Source organism: Magnolia sinica, chromosome 3, assembly GCF_029962835.1.
Source record: "Magnolia sinica isolate HGM2019 chromosome 3, MsV1, whole genome shotgun sequence".
NCBI classification, from domain to species: Eukaryota; Viridiplantae; Streptophyta; class Magnoliopsida; order Magnoliales; family Magnoliaceae; genus Magnolia; species Magnolia sinica.
The window spans coordinates 26,596,411-26,612,802 of NC_080575.1; the positions used below are offsets into that span (position 1 = coordinate 26,596,411).

General features: G+C 41.8%; 1 protein-coding gene across 1 annotated transcript in view; it reads right to left on the bottom strand.

Moving 5' to 3' along the window:
* The window catches only part of LOC131238838 (uncharacterized), a 99,398-nt gene extending 91,324 nt beyond the window's left edge, over positions 1-8,074 (bottom strand). The window contains exons 1-2 of the mRNA XM_058236435.1: positions 7,706-8,074; positions 756-967 (exon numbers count right to left, since the gene is read on the bottom strand). Coding sequence (XP_058092418.1) covers positions 756-967; positions 7,706-8,002 — 509 coding nt within the window. The 5' untranslated portion in view covers positions 8,003-8,074. The remainder of the gene's footprint in view (positions 1-755; positions 968-7,705) is intronic.
* Between the last annotated feature and the right edge of the window lie 8,318 nt (positions 8,075-16,392).

The window sequence follows — 16,392 nt, forward strand, 5'->3', positions numbered from 1 at the left end:
ATTATCTTTAAACAATTTCAAGCCATTTATGCAATGGGTCTCAGATTGTGTTGTCGATACACAGTAAATAAATCTCTTAAATTGAATTCTTTCAACCATTTGAAATTTGGCTATTTTGCTTTGAAAATGGACGGTCACCATAACCTTTGTGTAACCAATGGGTGGAAATATTCAACGATTTGGGTCATTGGAGAAAATCCGATCCCAATGGATAAAGTCTCGATGTATCATATTGGAAGACACAAAATGTACTCAAGCAAACCTCCATAGGAAATTACCTTGCACAGGTAGAACTATCCATTTTTGGCAGCTTGAAAATATAAATTCCTGTTTCAATTTATGCCTTGCAATTTTTATTTTTATTTTAAACATAAATGTTGGGTAAAATACTCTTAGAAGTACAATGCTTAATTTGTAGGAAATATCTGATACAGGAGTTACCAAATATTATTACAAAATGAATAAATGCCTAATGTCAAGGTTTGAAATTGAATTAACCTGGTCTGATAAGATGCGGTAAAAATCGATGACGAGTCAGCACACACGAGGAGTTTAACTTACTCCAAGTTCTAGGTTGATATCTATGAATTATACCAACATAAACACAACCTTTGGGCCAAACAAGGCTTACATAATTCAGCCGCCCAAGCGGAGTGTAACAGTAAGCTAGGTCAGCATTTTCTAGACGAGATTTAGTCATAACCAAGCCAAAAATATGAGTGTTCCAAACAAATGATAACTTTAGATGACCATGCCTGTGTGGAATGTGTTTGAGACAGCTCCAAGCAGAGTAAGCTCCCATGGAGATTCCAATCACATAGAACTTCGATCCAATCTCCAACTGATCGGCAAGATCTTGAATGTCGAAAGCTTCGCTCTTCACCGATCTTTTTGGATTCGGGTCGCTCTCTCCATACCCAGCTCTATCAAAGGAGAGAAGGTAAATCCCAAGCTCTTCCACCAGCTCCTGAAACACATCACATAATCAGTTTGTACCAGTGGGGCCCTAATAGTGGATCTGATCAGTCCCATATTGGATAGATCCTGCCCCAAAGGTTTCCTGGATGCGAAGATCCCAGCCATTCAATGTTCAGCCCTTCCCAGCTCAATGTGGACTATCATTGTATTTCTTTTATTAGCCATCCATATGCAGGCCACCGAATTAAATTATTATTAGGACTAATTCTATCATGGAATTTTTTGGGTCATGATCCATCCGCCATGGGACAATAAAATCAATGGTCTGGATCATCAAAGCATGGTCAACATTTGTACAAAGGATCTTAGGATGTAAATGAATATCCTAGGTTGAGAATTGGCCAAATTCTTCTCAAGATAAAATCTAATTAGAAAAACCATATGAGAATTTCATGGAGGCATCATGAGGCTTATTAATTAGGATTATCCCATAATGATAATTGGGGCCAATGAAAACAACATTTTGGATCACGCGACCCACTTGTACAAAAGACCGATAGTAATCGACATTTTTCTTTCCTGATACATTAGTATTGAAACAAGGCTTATCTACCATTGAGCAACAGTCTCAAACCTATAACAATCTATCAGAAAACCTGATGCAGGGATGAACGTGATGAGGTCGAGCATTGTCTTCCTCAAGAGGATAACTGTCCCAAATCCACCGAACTTCTCTGGACTCCTCACTGAGGCTTCTCGAATCCACGAGAAAGAAAGCAAACAAAATAGAAAATAAATTCTATAAAATTCGAAATTGATTAATGAATGAAATAAATGAGTTCACAACCCTTTAAATAGGGATACAAAGCAATGGGAGAGAAATCAGACGAAAACTACAACTAAAACTCGTAGAATTTGCAACTTACTATAAATAGTAAATTTACTATTTATAGACGGTCGTGATGTTTACTAGTGCGCAAGGTTTTTGGCCACAAATAGCAAGTGTCCTATTTGGTTTCACCAAGATGTTCTCCTAATTATTCTAAGCACTCTTCATGTTGGGCACAACTCTTAAAGCTCAACGGATGAAGAGTTATAATCATACTAAAATTTACTATTTATAGTAAAAACAGAATTAAAATAGAAAAATGACCGTTGATCTGAGGGTATTTCGGAAATCCGACTTGCGCAACCTAGAATAGCTAGGTTGGTTGGGTAAAATAGCTCGTTCTATCCCAAAATCATATATTTTACGCCCGATAACTCATTTCGGATTGTGAGATACGCCCGATCTAGGGTTCGACGATTTGGATCACTTCTGTCGTCGACCGGGCCTTTTCTAATCCATCTTAGCCATGAAACTGTCTGCAACCTGCTCTACATTAGTCCCCTCCACTTCAAAAGAACTCGTCCTGCTCTAGTTCATCATACTCAGTCAGGTCTACGACATTGAAAGTCCGTGAGATCACCATGTCATATGGAAGATCAACAATATAAATCTTATTATTAATCTTTCAGATGATTGGTATGGGTCTAATCTTCTTAATCTTTAACTTGTTGTACGTCTCGGTTAGAAATCTCTCTTTGTGCAAATTAACCATAACGTGGTCGCCCACCTCGAACACTTTTTGTCGTCGATGCTTATCCGCTTGTTCTTTGTATTTCTTATTTAAGGCATGTAGCTTACTCTACACCTCTACATGGATGCCCATGATCCCGTCGATCATATGTTCTGCTGCAATGCTCGTGGCTAGGAACTTAGGCAGAGGGACCAAGTCGAGTATGTGACGAGGCACTCGTCTATAGATAATCTGGAATGATATTTTTCCTATTGAGCGGTTTAGCATGTTGTTGAATGCAAACTCTGCTTGAGACAAGGTCAAATCCCATTGCTTCGGTTTTTCTCTTGAAATACAACGAAGGAGGTTTCCTAAGGTGTAATTCACAACCTCGGTCTGTCCATTAATCTATGGATGGTAGGCGCTGCCGAATTGAAGTCATGTATTGAATTGAGTCCACAAAGTCCGCCAAAAGTAGCTAATGAACTTTGTGTCACGATTAGAAGTAAAGGTCTTGGGGACTCCATGTAGCCGTACGACCTCCCTAAAGAATATATTTGCCACGTGTGTTTCATAGAGGGTCTTTTTGCATGGGATAAAGTACGTTATCTTGGAGAAACGATCTACTACTATAAATACTGAAACTATGCCGCGTTGTGCTCGTGAGAGACCAAGTACGAAATCCATAGATAAATCCTCCCAAGGACTGCCAGACACAGGTAACGGGGTGTAGAGGCCCGTATTCTGAGATTACCCCTTAGAGGTCTGACAAACATGATAAGGTTGTACGACTTTTTCCACATCCCGTACCAATTGCGGACAGTAATACCGCTCTTTCACAAGAGCTCCCATCTTGTCTCACCCAAGGTGTTCACCAAGGCCACCTCCATGTAACTCTTGAATAATCTAATCTCTCAGAGAACTTTAAGAGATGCACAATCGATTCCCTTTAATGAGAAAACTGTCTTATATATGAAGGCTACTGGGGTGACCTTCTTGACACTTCATCCAAGCATCTTTAAAGTCCTCGCCCTCGGCATACAATTCCTTGAGACGGTCGAAGCCAACCACCTCGTTGCTCATCGTAACAAGTAGTGATGCACGATGGCTAAGTGCATTAACCACCTTGTTCTGCTGCCTTGAGTTGTGATTTAGAATGAACGTGAATTCCTATAAAAATGCAACCCATCTAGCATGCACATGATTCACATTAGTATGACTATTAATAAACTTTAATGTTTGATGGTCAATGTATATAACAAACTCTCTTTGAATCAGATAATGCCGCCAATGTCGCACACGATTCACGTTAGTCTGACTATTAATAAACTTTAATGGTTGATGGCCAATGTATAGAACAAACTCTCTTTGAATTAGATAATGCCGTCAATGTCACAGCGCCTAAACAACTGTGTACAATTCAACCTCATATGTCAACCACTTCTTTCAAGCTTCGCTGAGCTTCTCGCTGTAGAAGGCTACTGGTCTGCCTTCCCGTGATAATACTCCTCCAATTCTGACGTATGAAGCATCACACTTAACCTCAAACAACTTGACAAAATTAGGAATCACTAAGACCGATGATGTGGACAAACTATACTTGATCTTATGAAAGCTTTTATCAGCTTCATTAATCCATTAAAATGGTCATTTTTTCATGCAATCTGTAATAGGCACGACTATTGTGCTAAAATTTCACACAAATCGATAATGGAAGGTCATCAACCCATGAAAACTCCTCACCTCATGAATGTTTGTCGGGATCGGCCATTCCCTAATGGCTCGCAACTTTTCATCGTCCACATGGATGCCTGTGGACATTAGAACAAATCGTAAAAACAATAGGCTGTCCATTAAAAAGTTACAATTCTTCAAGTTAAGGGATAACTTGTTAATTTGTAGGACATATAGAACATGCGTGAGATATTTCCTGTGCTCCATCTCATCCTGGCTATATATCAGCATGTCATCAAAATATACTATCACAAATCGGCCAGTGAATGGTTTTAGAACTTGATTTATCAAACGCATAAAAGTACTTAGTGCGTTCGATAGACCGAAGGGCATGACCAGCCACTTATACAACCCTTCCTTAGTCTTAAATGCCGTTTTTCACTCATCACCGGGTCATATACGAATCTAATGGTATCCTCTCCTTAGGTCTAGTTTAGAGAACACCTTGCCCCCCTTTAGCATATCAAGCATATCGTCCAACCACGGGATTGGGAATCGATATTTCATGGTAATTTTGTTGATTGCCCAACTGTCAACAGACATGCACCAGCTTCCATCTTTTTTTGGCGTTAATAATGCTGGTACGACACATGGGCTCATGCTCTCTCTCAAGAGACTTTTATACATCAATTCCTCTACTTACCCTTGAAGTATCTCACACTCCTTCGGACTCATTCGATAATGAGGACGGTTGGGCAGATTAGCCTCAAGGACGGGGTCTATATAATGTTGAATGTCCCTCATGGGAGGCAATCCATCGTGTAAATCTTCAGGCCAAACTTCTTTGAATTCGTTTAGTTATAGTCTTAAACTTGGAGGAATGTTTGTGGGTTATGATTCCTCACCCTTCACCGCTACGGCATATACCTCGCCGGTTTCCTTGGATTCATCCATGAAATACCGAATGGTCAAGAGGGAACTCCCCTCCACTTTACAAGATTTAAGGTGGTTCTCTGGTGCCATAGGGGTAAGGATTATTTTTTGAATATCCTTGACTAATATATAGACATTGTCTTATCCACAATGGGTTGCATCACGGTCCGATTGCCAGGGCCGACCGAGTAACATATGGCATGCTTCTATGTTGACCACGTCACAAAGTATTTGATCCTTATAATTTTTACCAATTGAAAATGAGATAGTACATTGTTCAGTTATCTTGGTCTCGTTCACCTTTTTTATCTAGCCAATTGAGTATGGGGAAGGATGTTTTATCGTTGGTAGCCGCAACTTGTCTGCCATTACTCTTGATTCGATGTTCTCACTACTACCACTATCTATGATCACATCACAGACCTTTCCGTTGACAGTGCACTACATGCAGAATATATCATGTCGTTGTGGATGTAATTCCTTTCGTGGGGTATACAGTAATTTCCTCACAACTAGAGATTCACCACAATTCTTGCCCATCACTTTATCGTCATCTATTATTTTCTCAATGGCTTACTCATGTTCATCAAAGCCAGGGTCTTCTTCTATGACCTTACATTCAGTGCCCCCTTCATTTATGGTCAAGTGTGTTGTGGGACGTTGAGGACATGTGTTTGATAAGTGGCTTAGTTGGCCATAGCAGTAACAAATGTTCGACCTTGGCCGAACGTAAGGATTTGGAATTCTACTCTAACCTACTATTGTGGGTGCTACACGTTGAGGCTTATATGAGTCGCTCCCCGTATCACGGTTTGCGGTTGTAGGAGGTTAAAGATGTTCTCCTACTGGTTATTTTCCTCGTGCCAGCACTGGATCATGTGCGGGACCCGTTATGGGGGGGTCAAGTTGAAGGATAAGGCCAATTCGGAACTTTTGGAAGCTGTGTTTTTTCCGTACCTGCCAACTGAACCACTTCATCCACGGTCCCGACTGGGTGCATCTGAACTTGATCTTGAATTATAGATCGTAACCCTCCTATAAATCGTGCCACCTTCTGTGACTCAGATTGTAGCATATCGTTTCGTGTTTCCAACTACTAGAATTCTTCAGTGTAATTTGTGATGGTTCGATTTTCTTATTGGCAATTCTGGTATTGCTGGAATAATATCTGCTCGTAATTGCCGTGGAGGAATCGTGATTAAAGAAGATGTCTCATCCATGGCCATGATGAGATGTGTGTCTTGTTCTAACGCGCTCGTGAGAGTTGTAATTGTTCCCACCATGCAGAGGCACCAGATTTTAATTTAAATGATACTAATTTTACTTTTTTATGATCCGGCATATCCATATAATCAAAATATTTCTCTACTTTGGCTAGCCAATCAAGAAAATATTCTATGCATAATAAACCATAAAAACAATGAAGTTCAACCTTACTTCAATAGTCTCTTTTAGCACAATCTAAATCATCGCCTCCATGGATTGATCGCCAGCCGAAACCTTCATTAAGGTCCTCCTCGGTAGAACTTGAATCATTTGGTATATCCTTATGGTTTGTACTGGTAGTGCTCTATGAAAATCGAGATTATGCCGTATAGCAACCACGCGCAGTGGAGCAACCGTAAGTGGTGGAGCACCGCTTAGAGCTAGGGGTGGAAGTAGCGCATCCGCAAGATGGTCGAGGGTTGCCTGCAACCCTTGTATGATCAACTAACTCTCTCAGTGAAAAACTTCCATTTTTCCACAAGATCACGAATCCATGGATCACCTTCCACAGGATTTTGATTCATACCTTCATTGTTTGCCATCGGCCGTAGGGGAATCCTTGCTTGGATACCAATTGACGTAGGGATGAACGTGACGAGGTCGAACACCGTCTTCCTCAAGAGGATAATTGTCTCGAATCCACGGAACTTCTCTGGACTCCTCACAGAGGCTTCTCAAATCCACGAGAAAGAAAGCAAGAAAAATAGAAAATAAATTCTATAAAATTCAAAATTGATTAATGAATGAAATAAACGAGTTCACAAACCTTTAAATAGGGATACCAAGCAATGAGAGAGAAATCAGAAACAAACTACAACTAAAACTCCTAGAATTCACGACTTACTATAAATAATAAACTTGCTATTTATAAACAGTCGTGATGTCTACTAGTGCGCAAGGTTTTTGGCCAAAAATAGTAAGTGTCCTATTTGGCTTCACCAAGCTGTTCTTCTAATTATTCTAAGCTCTTCTCATGTTGGGTGCAACTCCTAAAGCCCAACAAATAAAGAGTTATAATCAAACTAAAACTTACTATTTATAGTAAAAACGGAATTAAATTAGGAAAATGACCGTCGATCCAGGGGTATTTTGTAAATCCGGCTTGCATAACCCGGCACAGGCAGGTTGGTTGGCTAAAGTAGCTTGTTCTACCCTAAAATCATATATTTTATGCCCGACAACTCATTCCGGATTGTGAGATATGCCCGATCTAAGGTCCGACAGTCCGGATCACTTCTGTCGTCAATGGGGCCTTTTCTAACCCATCTTGGCCATGAAATTGTCTGTGACTCGCTATGCATCAAAACCCATCAAAGATTTGGATTGAAACAAAGAAAAGTAAGGATTTTACATACTGGAGAAACCGGTATGACACAGTCTTTGGAGTCAGCGAAGCCATGGGCAATGATGATTTTGTAGGTAGCAGTATCCTTGGGGACTCCTCTTTCTTTGTAGCTCAGATACCTTCCATCTCTAATTCTGATTCTAGGTGAGGTAACAGGTAGGCCATCCGGAGAACCACAGAACTTTGGTGGTGGAGGTTGGATGGCTTGATAAGCCCATCCAATCAAAATCACCACCAAAACTAGTACTGCTTGCACAAACATTATCCCTGAAAGATTATATATTCCTAGAGTCAATGGTTTCAACATTCATTTTGGAACTGCACCATCTCAATTCGCAAATTGGAAAATGGATGTGTGCAAATTAAGAAAAAGTGGGTGTAAAAATCCAAAAAAAAAAATAAAATAATAATAAATAAATAAATAAAACAAAAAAAAAAAAAAACAAAAAAAAGGGGGGGAGGAGTGTACAAGAATTCACCAGAAAGCTTTTTGGGTTCTTTGGCTTCTCCCTCTTGTTTTCTCTGTTGTTAGAGCCTCTCAGCTTCGGTTTGTAGGGGTAACAGTTCTTGAGAGGAATGCTAGCTAATTGATTTTAGTAGCGTATACACTTTTACCCATTCATCATTCTCACGGTTGAAGCACGTTGAACCATGACTCGGATTGCATAATTAAATTCTGTAGGGCCCACCATGATGTACTTTTTTCTTATCCATGCCGTCCATTCGTTTTAACATATCATTTTATGCAATGAACCCAAAATTGAAGCATATCCAAAGCTCAAGTCTGCCACATCACAGGACATAGTGGGAATTGAACACCTAGGATTGAAATTTTCCTGGGGCCAGAGAAGTTTTTGGATCAAGCTGATATATTTCTTTTCCCTTCATCCATGTCTGTGTGGCCTTATAAGACACATAAACATCATTGTCTACCCTACGAAGGTTCCAGCGCTGGTGTCATTATCCCCACCTTTTCCTGTGGTATGGCCCACTTCAACTCTGGAGAAGCTTCAGTTTGGAATTCATGCCCTAAAATGGGCTGGTAAAATGGATGTATAGACTGGATGAGGGATATTAATCACTTAGGCCCCTCAGAGTTTGCTTACCCGAGCGGATTGCATGCTGTACTATTTAAAACTTCTCAAGGGCTATGAAAGTTTTGGATGAGTTTGATATTTGTGTTTTCCTTTTAAACTTTGGTAGTACATCCCACTGTCAGTTGACACTTCACTGTTAGCCACCCCCACTGGCGATCCATACCAAGACCTCAACGATGAAACGATGTATCTTTCAATTAGTCTACCACTTGAGCTATGGATCATGTTGTATCTAGGATTGTATAACCTAATCAACAAGTTGGATGGAAAATAAACATTACGGTAGGCTTTAAAAAGTTTTTAATGTTAGGCATTCAATCACTACTGTTTTCCGGTAGTGTGGTCCACCTGAAATTTGGATCTGCCTTAGAAATTCCATGTACAAGCGTTCCCTATTTGATGATCAGATTAACCATTGTTTTGGGTCCACTTGATTGACATCTTTAGATGTTTCACACGTAATATAGGTTTCCATACTTGGGAGTTCCGTGTCAAAATAGTGAGCTATACGGTGTCACTTTCTAATTTCGGTTTTGGGTAGTTGAAGCGGGCTACTTTTGTCAATTTGTTTTTGTTTTTTCGTTTTTTGGGTTTTCTCAGAACAGCTGTAGCAGCGACATGGTAACTTTGACTTATGGGACTGTGATGTATTTTAAGCTATCGCGTTACTTATGGAGGACATCCATACAATCAAAATAGTTGACGCTAGCAACAAGTTATGGCTGTGGGCTACGTCTGTCCGCTGAGCCAGACCGCCTGTAGTCTATAGAGCTTTCCACGCAAGTATACCCAAGGTTTAATGGAAGCAGCGCAGCGCATCGTGGCTTTTCAAATTATTATTTTTCTACGCCCTGGGCACCGTTTGCCTTCTTTGGATACGACTTCGCCCTTGGGCAACGAGAGACCTGGGATTTTAAACGCCATAAGGAGACTTTAGTGTGGTTGATCGAGGGATGTTTTGTAGGGCCCATCACAACGCCCATCGTCACTGTGAATACGGGGCTCATGGAAGGTAATATGACACTTGCGATTTTATACCCCGCCTCTAGAAATTCGAGATTCATTTTCATTACTGGATATTTTTCCAATCAACAATATGAGATAACAGCTCAACAAGCAGTTACACACATGATTCATAACAAAGTCAAGATACAATCATGAACATATCATTTAGTTTGCAAACTACCATAGTGCAGTTATAAATTAAACAATTAAGAGCATGTTTGTGCACAATGTCCAACCTGCCATCACCCATTCAAAGAAGACTAACATAAATTCAATCACATGGAGGAGAATACACATAAGGTCAGCTCATAGTTACTCACATATAATGTGTCACGCCCCAAACTTGGAAACTGGGCTCAGAAAATCCCCGATCGCCGAATCCGGTGCCAAAAGTCTCCGTAGTACCTCATTCTCGGCTCCCAAAGTCCATACGCCAGATTCCGATCCTCAGATCTTACAAGGGAGATTTTTAATATGAATTTGTCTCGTAAAAAGCATAACCACAAGTTTGCCCAAATCACAAAAGCAACATCATCATCACATATCCACCAATATAATCATTTGAATACAATGCTGAAAGGGAAATACATATGTCGAAATCAAAGCTCCAGAAGATGGCTGCACGCTCCAAGCTCAACGATGCTGCCACCTAACGCCACCTACATGTATCTATCATGCATAAGCTTATAGAAAGCTTAGAGGGTGGTGAAAGTGTGTGAGCAGTATATGCATGCTCAGAATATAATATTAGAGTAAACAGAAATACTGGTGAGTTCATAAATCATACAACACCAGAGTAAGCGGAAATACTAGTAAGCCCATGAATCAAACAATATCAGAGTACGCAATACAGATCGGCTTAACAAATGAGGAGTCATAAAGAGAGCAAAATATCAGATGTCGAAGGTACAATGCAATATGTAAATCCTGTTGAGTCTGACTAGGCCATATAAGTGCAGAAACATAATAACACAAAATGTCATATGCCTGCGGATATAGTGCAATATGCGATGCGAATGAAATGACCAATGTGAAGTCGGGATGATAGTACGTAGTATCGCAGGCTATGAGGTCCATCACAAGGGACTTCTATCTAAACCAGTCCTATACCTAAATTTGGATAGCTAGACTCAATGTGGTAAACTCCTGATCTCAGGTTAGTCGCGCGCCTAATCGAAATCCTGGCCATGTGAAGGTACATGTGACAAATAGTTATGCACCACCAGCTCGAGTGGACAGTGAATGAATGAATGAGCATGCAATTCCTGCTCAATAAGTCCACAAATCAATACGGTTCATCTCTGAGATCATCACCGGGGTCTATTACACTCTACGCCAGTTTGCCGCCCCTATCCGAGCATACAACTGGATAAGTGGAAGAGACCTCACTATTCGCCTGCCAATATCGGGCCTGGCTCGTCGATAGCGAACTTATTCCTCAAACTGGTCAAACTTAACCTAAACATTGACCCCTCACTCAGGCGGGTAAGGTTACACCCCCTCCCAACTGATCGTGACACAGTGGGAGACGCAGTCTACTGGTATACGACTTTCATGCGCTCATATATATCCAATCAGTTTCGACGTTGGGGCGTCTCCTGGCCACGGAGGTTTAGGAATTTTCACTTAGGGATATTTATGACGCCCGTATGCTAGAACCAAACATTTTCAGTGTCTCATCTGGCCATCCACGATATGCCTGTGGAGGCTACGACTCTGATATCGATAGGGCGTACAGTAGTCCTATCACAAAATGCGTGATGCATGAGTCATACAATTCACTTATACATCAATCCTGTGCATACCCTGTGCTCATGTGGGACGACTCCACCTATCAGGGAGTCTCATAAACAACCTGCCCTATGACATATGCAATGGTCAACCACATCTCATAACAAACATGCAGATGATGCATATGGGCATGTATCATGATGCTATGCTGTCACATAATCATAATCGGTATCCATAACCGGCATCGACAATCGACCTCGACAATGTGAACATTTAACCAATATTGCCCCTAAGGAATGACCCATATAGAGCCTAACATACAGTGGACCCATGGCCTCACACAAGGGTCAAATATACAGCACCATGAGCCTCACTCAAGAGCTTAATACATATCACAATGGGCCTTTCACATGGGCCTAACATACATCACAATGGGCTCCATCGCCTGGCCCTCAAATGCATCACAATGGGCCGCATATACATCACGTTGGACCTTAAACACGGGCTAAATACACTTCACAAGGGCCAAATATGGGCCGTATATACATCACATTAGCCTCGACAATCGAAATCGGCAATCGGCCACGATAATCGGAATAGACAATTGGCCACGATAATCGGGCTCGATCGATAATCGGCCTCGATAATCTGCCACGACAATCGGAATCAATCGATAATTGGAATCGGCAATCGATCACGATAATCAACCTTGATCGCTAATCGATCAATCGGCCACGACAATTGGAGTAGATTAATAATCGGCCTCGTTAATTGGAATCGGCAATTAGTCACGATAATCGGCCTCGATCGCTAATCGGTCAATAGGCCACGACAATCAGAATCGGCAATGACAATCGATCTCAATCACTAATCGGAATCGGTAATCGGTCACGATAATCGGCCCCGATTGTTAATCGGTTAATCGGCCATGGCAATCAGAATCGACAATCGACCACGACAATCAGAATCGATCGATAATCGGAATCGAAAATCGGTCACAATAATCGGTCTCGATTGTTAATCGGTCAATCGCCCACGATAATCAGAATCGGCTTCATCAATCGGAACTAATGATCAATATCGACAATCGGCACCGATAATCAGCATCGATAATCAGCATCGATAATCGGCATCGATAATTAGTATAAAAACAAGGCGAGGTCCATAGATGAACAACCGATCAACCAAAGATTGACCCTCGGCCGTGGTTATATCAAATTTGATAATGCGAAACCATCCGTCTATGGCGAATGAGACCAACTGATTAGGGTTAACCCATAAGAGAATGATAAAAATGAGACTATCAAGGCCTAAGGGAAGGTCACAATGTAGGCATTCAACCATCATTGCCCATCAATGTGGTCATTTAACCAACATTGTTCCCAAGGAGTGGCCCACATAGAGTCATACGTATAGTGGGCCCATGGCCTCACACAAGTGCCTAATATACATCGCCATGAACCTCAGTTAAGGGCCACGCATGTATCACAATGGGCCACGCCCATGGGCCTCGAATACATCACAATGGGCCTCACCCATGGGCCTCAAATACATCACAATGGGCCTTGCCCATGACCCTTGCCCATGGGTCTCGAATACATCGCTATGGGCCTCGCCCATGGGCCTCGAATACATCACAATGGGCCTCGCCCATAGGCCTCGAATACATCACATTAGGCCTTACCCATGGGCCGTAAATACATCTTGATGGGCCTCATCAATGGGCCATAAATACATCATATTGAGGCACACACAAGGGCCTCATATACATCCCATTGGGCTTCACTCATGGCTACATATACATCTCATTGGGCCTCATTATACGGGCCTGGTAAACATTACAATGGACCTCACATATGGGCCATACACACGTCACATTGGGCCCCACCAATACATCATATTAGGGTGGGCCTTGTACATTCTAAATATGTCACATATACATCAAGATAGGCCCCATGATCTGGATATCCCAAAAGGTTGGGCGGTTTGGATATGACGTATACATCAAGGCGGGCCCCACCGTCAAAAGGGCTGAATGGCTAGAATATTACACATACATCACATGGGTTCCACTGTCCATATCTGGACAGTGGATAGCATGGATGAACACATGCATCGGGATAGGATCCACTGTCCAGATCATGGTGGGCCACGTCCAAAAAAAATGGATGGACGACTTGAAATAAAATACATATATTATGGTTGGTCCCTCTCTGCTCGTCTAGAAATGGACGGTGTGGATATAAAACACTTACATCAAGGTAGGGTCCACATGGGTGGATAGTATAGATATAGCATATACCTCGTGTGTGGGGCCCACATGGCCTAGGGACGTCAATACAGCAACTATTATACTGTTGTATGTGTACACCAGCCAATCCTCTTGCAGGTGGGTCCCACGTGGGGCCCACCATTACGTTTACCTTCCATCCAAACTGTTAATAAGGTCATAGGGACCTGAATGAAAAGGAAAAACAAATTTCAAAATGATCCAAGACGTCTGTGAAACTCCAAGGGTTTCAATGACAGACGTTCAATCATTACTATTCCCTTGTCGTGTGGGCCACCTGAGCTCCTAGTACGACTAATTTTTAGGGTGGCCCACTTCCCCATTGGCCCTATCAAAATGCATGATGTGGATATCAACACACATCACGGTGGGGCCCACGGCTGGGACCCGTTGTCCCTGCCCGCATCCGTCCTCAGCGCAGCAGTGTAGGACGCTGCTGACGACAGCAGCAGCGCTTACAGCTGCATATTACATTTTATTTTATTTTATTTGGAAAAATAGTATTTTTTGGGTTTTTCATTGGTGGGGCCTGCATCAGGAGAATCCAGCCCAACCATTGCATTCTACGGCTCAAGACAGTCTAAATGAGCCCACTGTTTTCTAAGTTATGGCCCGCCAGAAAATCGGATTGGCTTCATTTTTCGGCTCAACGCCTAAAATGAGTAGGGGAATGGAATGGATGGCGTGGATTAAACCTATACATTAAGGTGGAGCCTGTATGAGTGGCCCACCAAAATACCTTATATAAATATATATTATTATTTTATGTTGTTGGAAGTACCCCCATTGTCTATTCACACTCCACTAAAAACACGTCCAGCATCCAGGGACGTTGGACGGACGGTGTCAATATATATCAAGGTGGGTCCCACATGGTCGTGGCCCACTTGATTTGGGTAAATTGGATACTTATGTGTTCCATCACCAAAAGGTAGGGCCCACATGGTTTGGACGGTGTAGATCCAACACGTCCATCAAGTGGGTCCCACGAAGGAGGACAACATGGATACATTGCATGCATCATGGGGCCAACAATCAAGGGAAAAGAGAGAGAAAGAGAGAAAGGGAGAGAGAGAGAGAGACGTGATGATGGAGGGCTGCGCCACTATGAGACCTCCCTTGCAATCAATATACATCAAGTGAGTCCCATTACATGTGGGCCGATCAAATCGAAAATCAATGGTGGAGATCCTTTCTCCACCAAAATGTAAGGTCTTGATGACCCTATTCATGCAAGGAGAATAAACATCATGATGGGGTCCATGGAGAATGGCCCCATCATGGAATGATCATGAGAATCAAGGTGGGCCATCGGCCACACCTAGGGTCCAAAGTGAGATCCATACCACCAATTGGTAGGCCCCACTTGGCCCATTATCAAAACCATGCAATTTAGGCCTATAGAAACAACCACCTTCCTTCTTCCGCCAACGTGATCTAGAGCTCCAAGTGGTGGATTTTAACGGTTGAGATGGACTTTGGATGGTGAGGATGGGAGATAAGAAGTGGGCCATACTAGCTTCTCCTCCATGGAAGCCATGGACGTGGGTTGCTTGGAGAAAAATAGAGAGATGGGAGAGGCGAGTGATGGAGTGATGTGTACTTAACATGTATGAGAGAGAGTTGACTTTAGGGATGGGTGTTGGTACTTTTCGATGGGATGTTGTACTTAATATGTAAGGTGATTGATGGGACATTTCGTAGAGATTCTCTTGGAATTGCAATGCGTGGTATTTTCCTCGAACCGAATGCAGGCCTACATCTCCCTGCCACGGTATTGGATCTGTATGCAAGACGCGGCGTTGGAACCGTGGCAACGGTCCGGTCACAATGGTACAAGTCTCGCATTAAGCCAACTTAAATCTACAGGATACGACTTAGGGTTGTGCGAAAATGTCAATTACAGATCGTGGGTTGCCGGAATTCGACCGGGAGGATCGCGGGAGTCTACGGAAGAGTATGGACTAGGATACGGGCCTTACAGGATGTGTAACCACATAACCTAGCGATAAGTGACCTACTTGAAAATTGTCCAAAATTCTTTCCCACCTGTGACCTTAGGTTAAGGAGGATGCTTTATTGGTACCAACTTGGGTTCCAATGAAAATTCTGCTTAAAATTTTAAGGGATACTTGCTCCCCGAGTTGTCAGGTGTTCTAAAGAATCAATCATCAAATCTTAATGCAGTTGCATACTTGACAAATATTAATAACTTATCAAAAGTAAACAAGTAAATGTACATATGATATACCATGAGATGTATGTAGAAAAATCCATGTGTAATTGACTATTTATCCAATGTCTACTCTTCCTTTAGCCACTTAAGCTTCTTCATAATCTTCTTGATGATATGATGGCTAGATTATAAGTTTCTTTCTTTACACAATTTTCTCTTTTGATTCATGACTAAGTTTAAACAACTAAGTCAATGTAGTATACTAATTTAAGGTTCATGTATTTAGATTGTAAACAAAACAATCATTAATCATTAATCTAACTGTTGATTAGCTAAACTGGACCCTAAACTTAGATCCATGCCCTGAATGATCCATTTCTTACTTTTCCCAACAATTC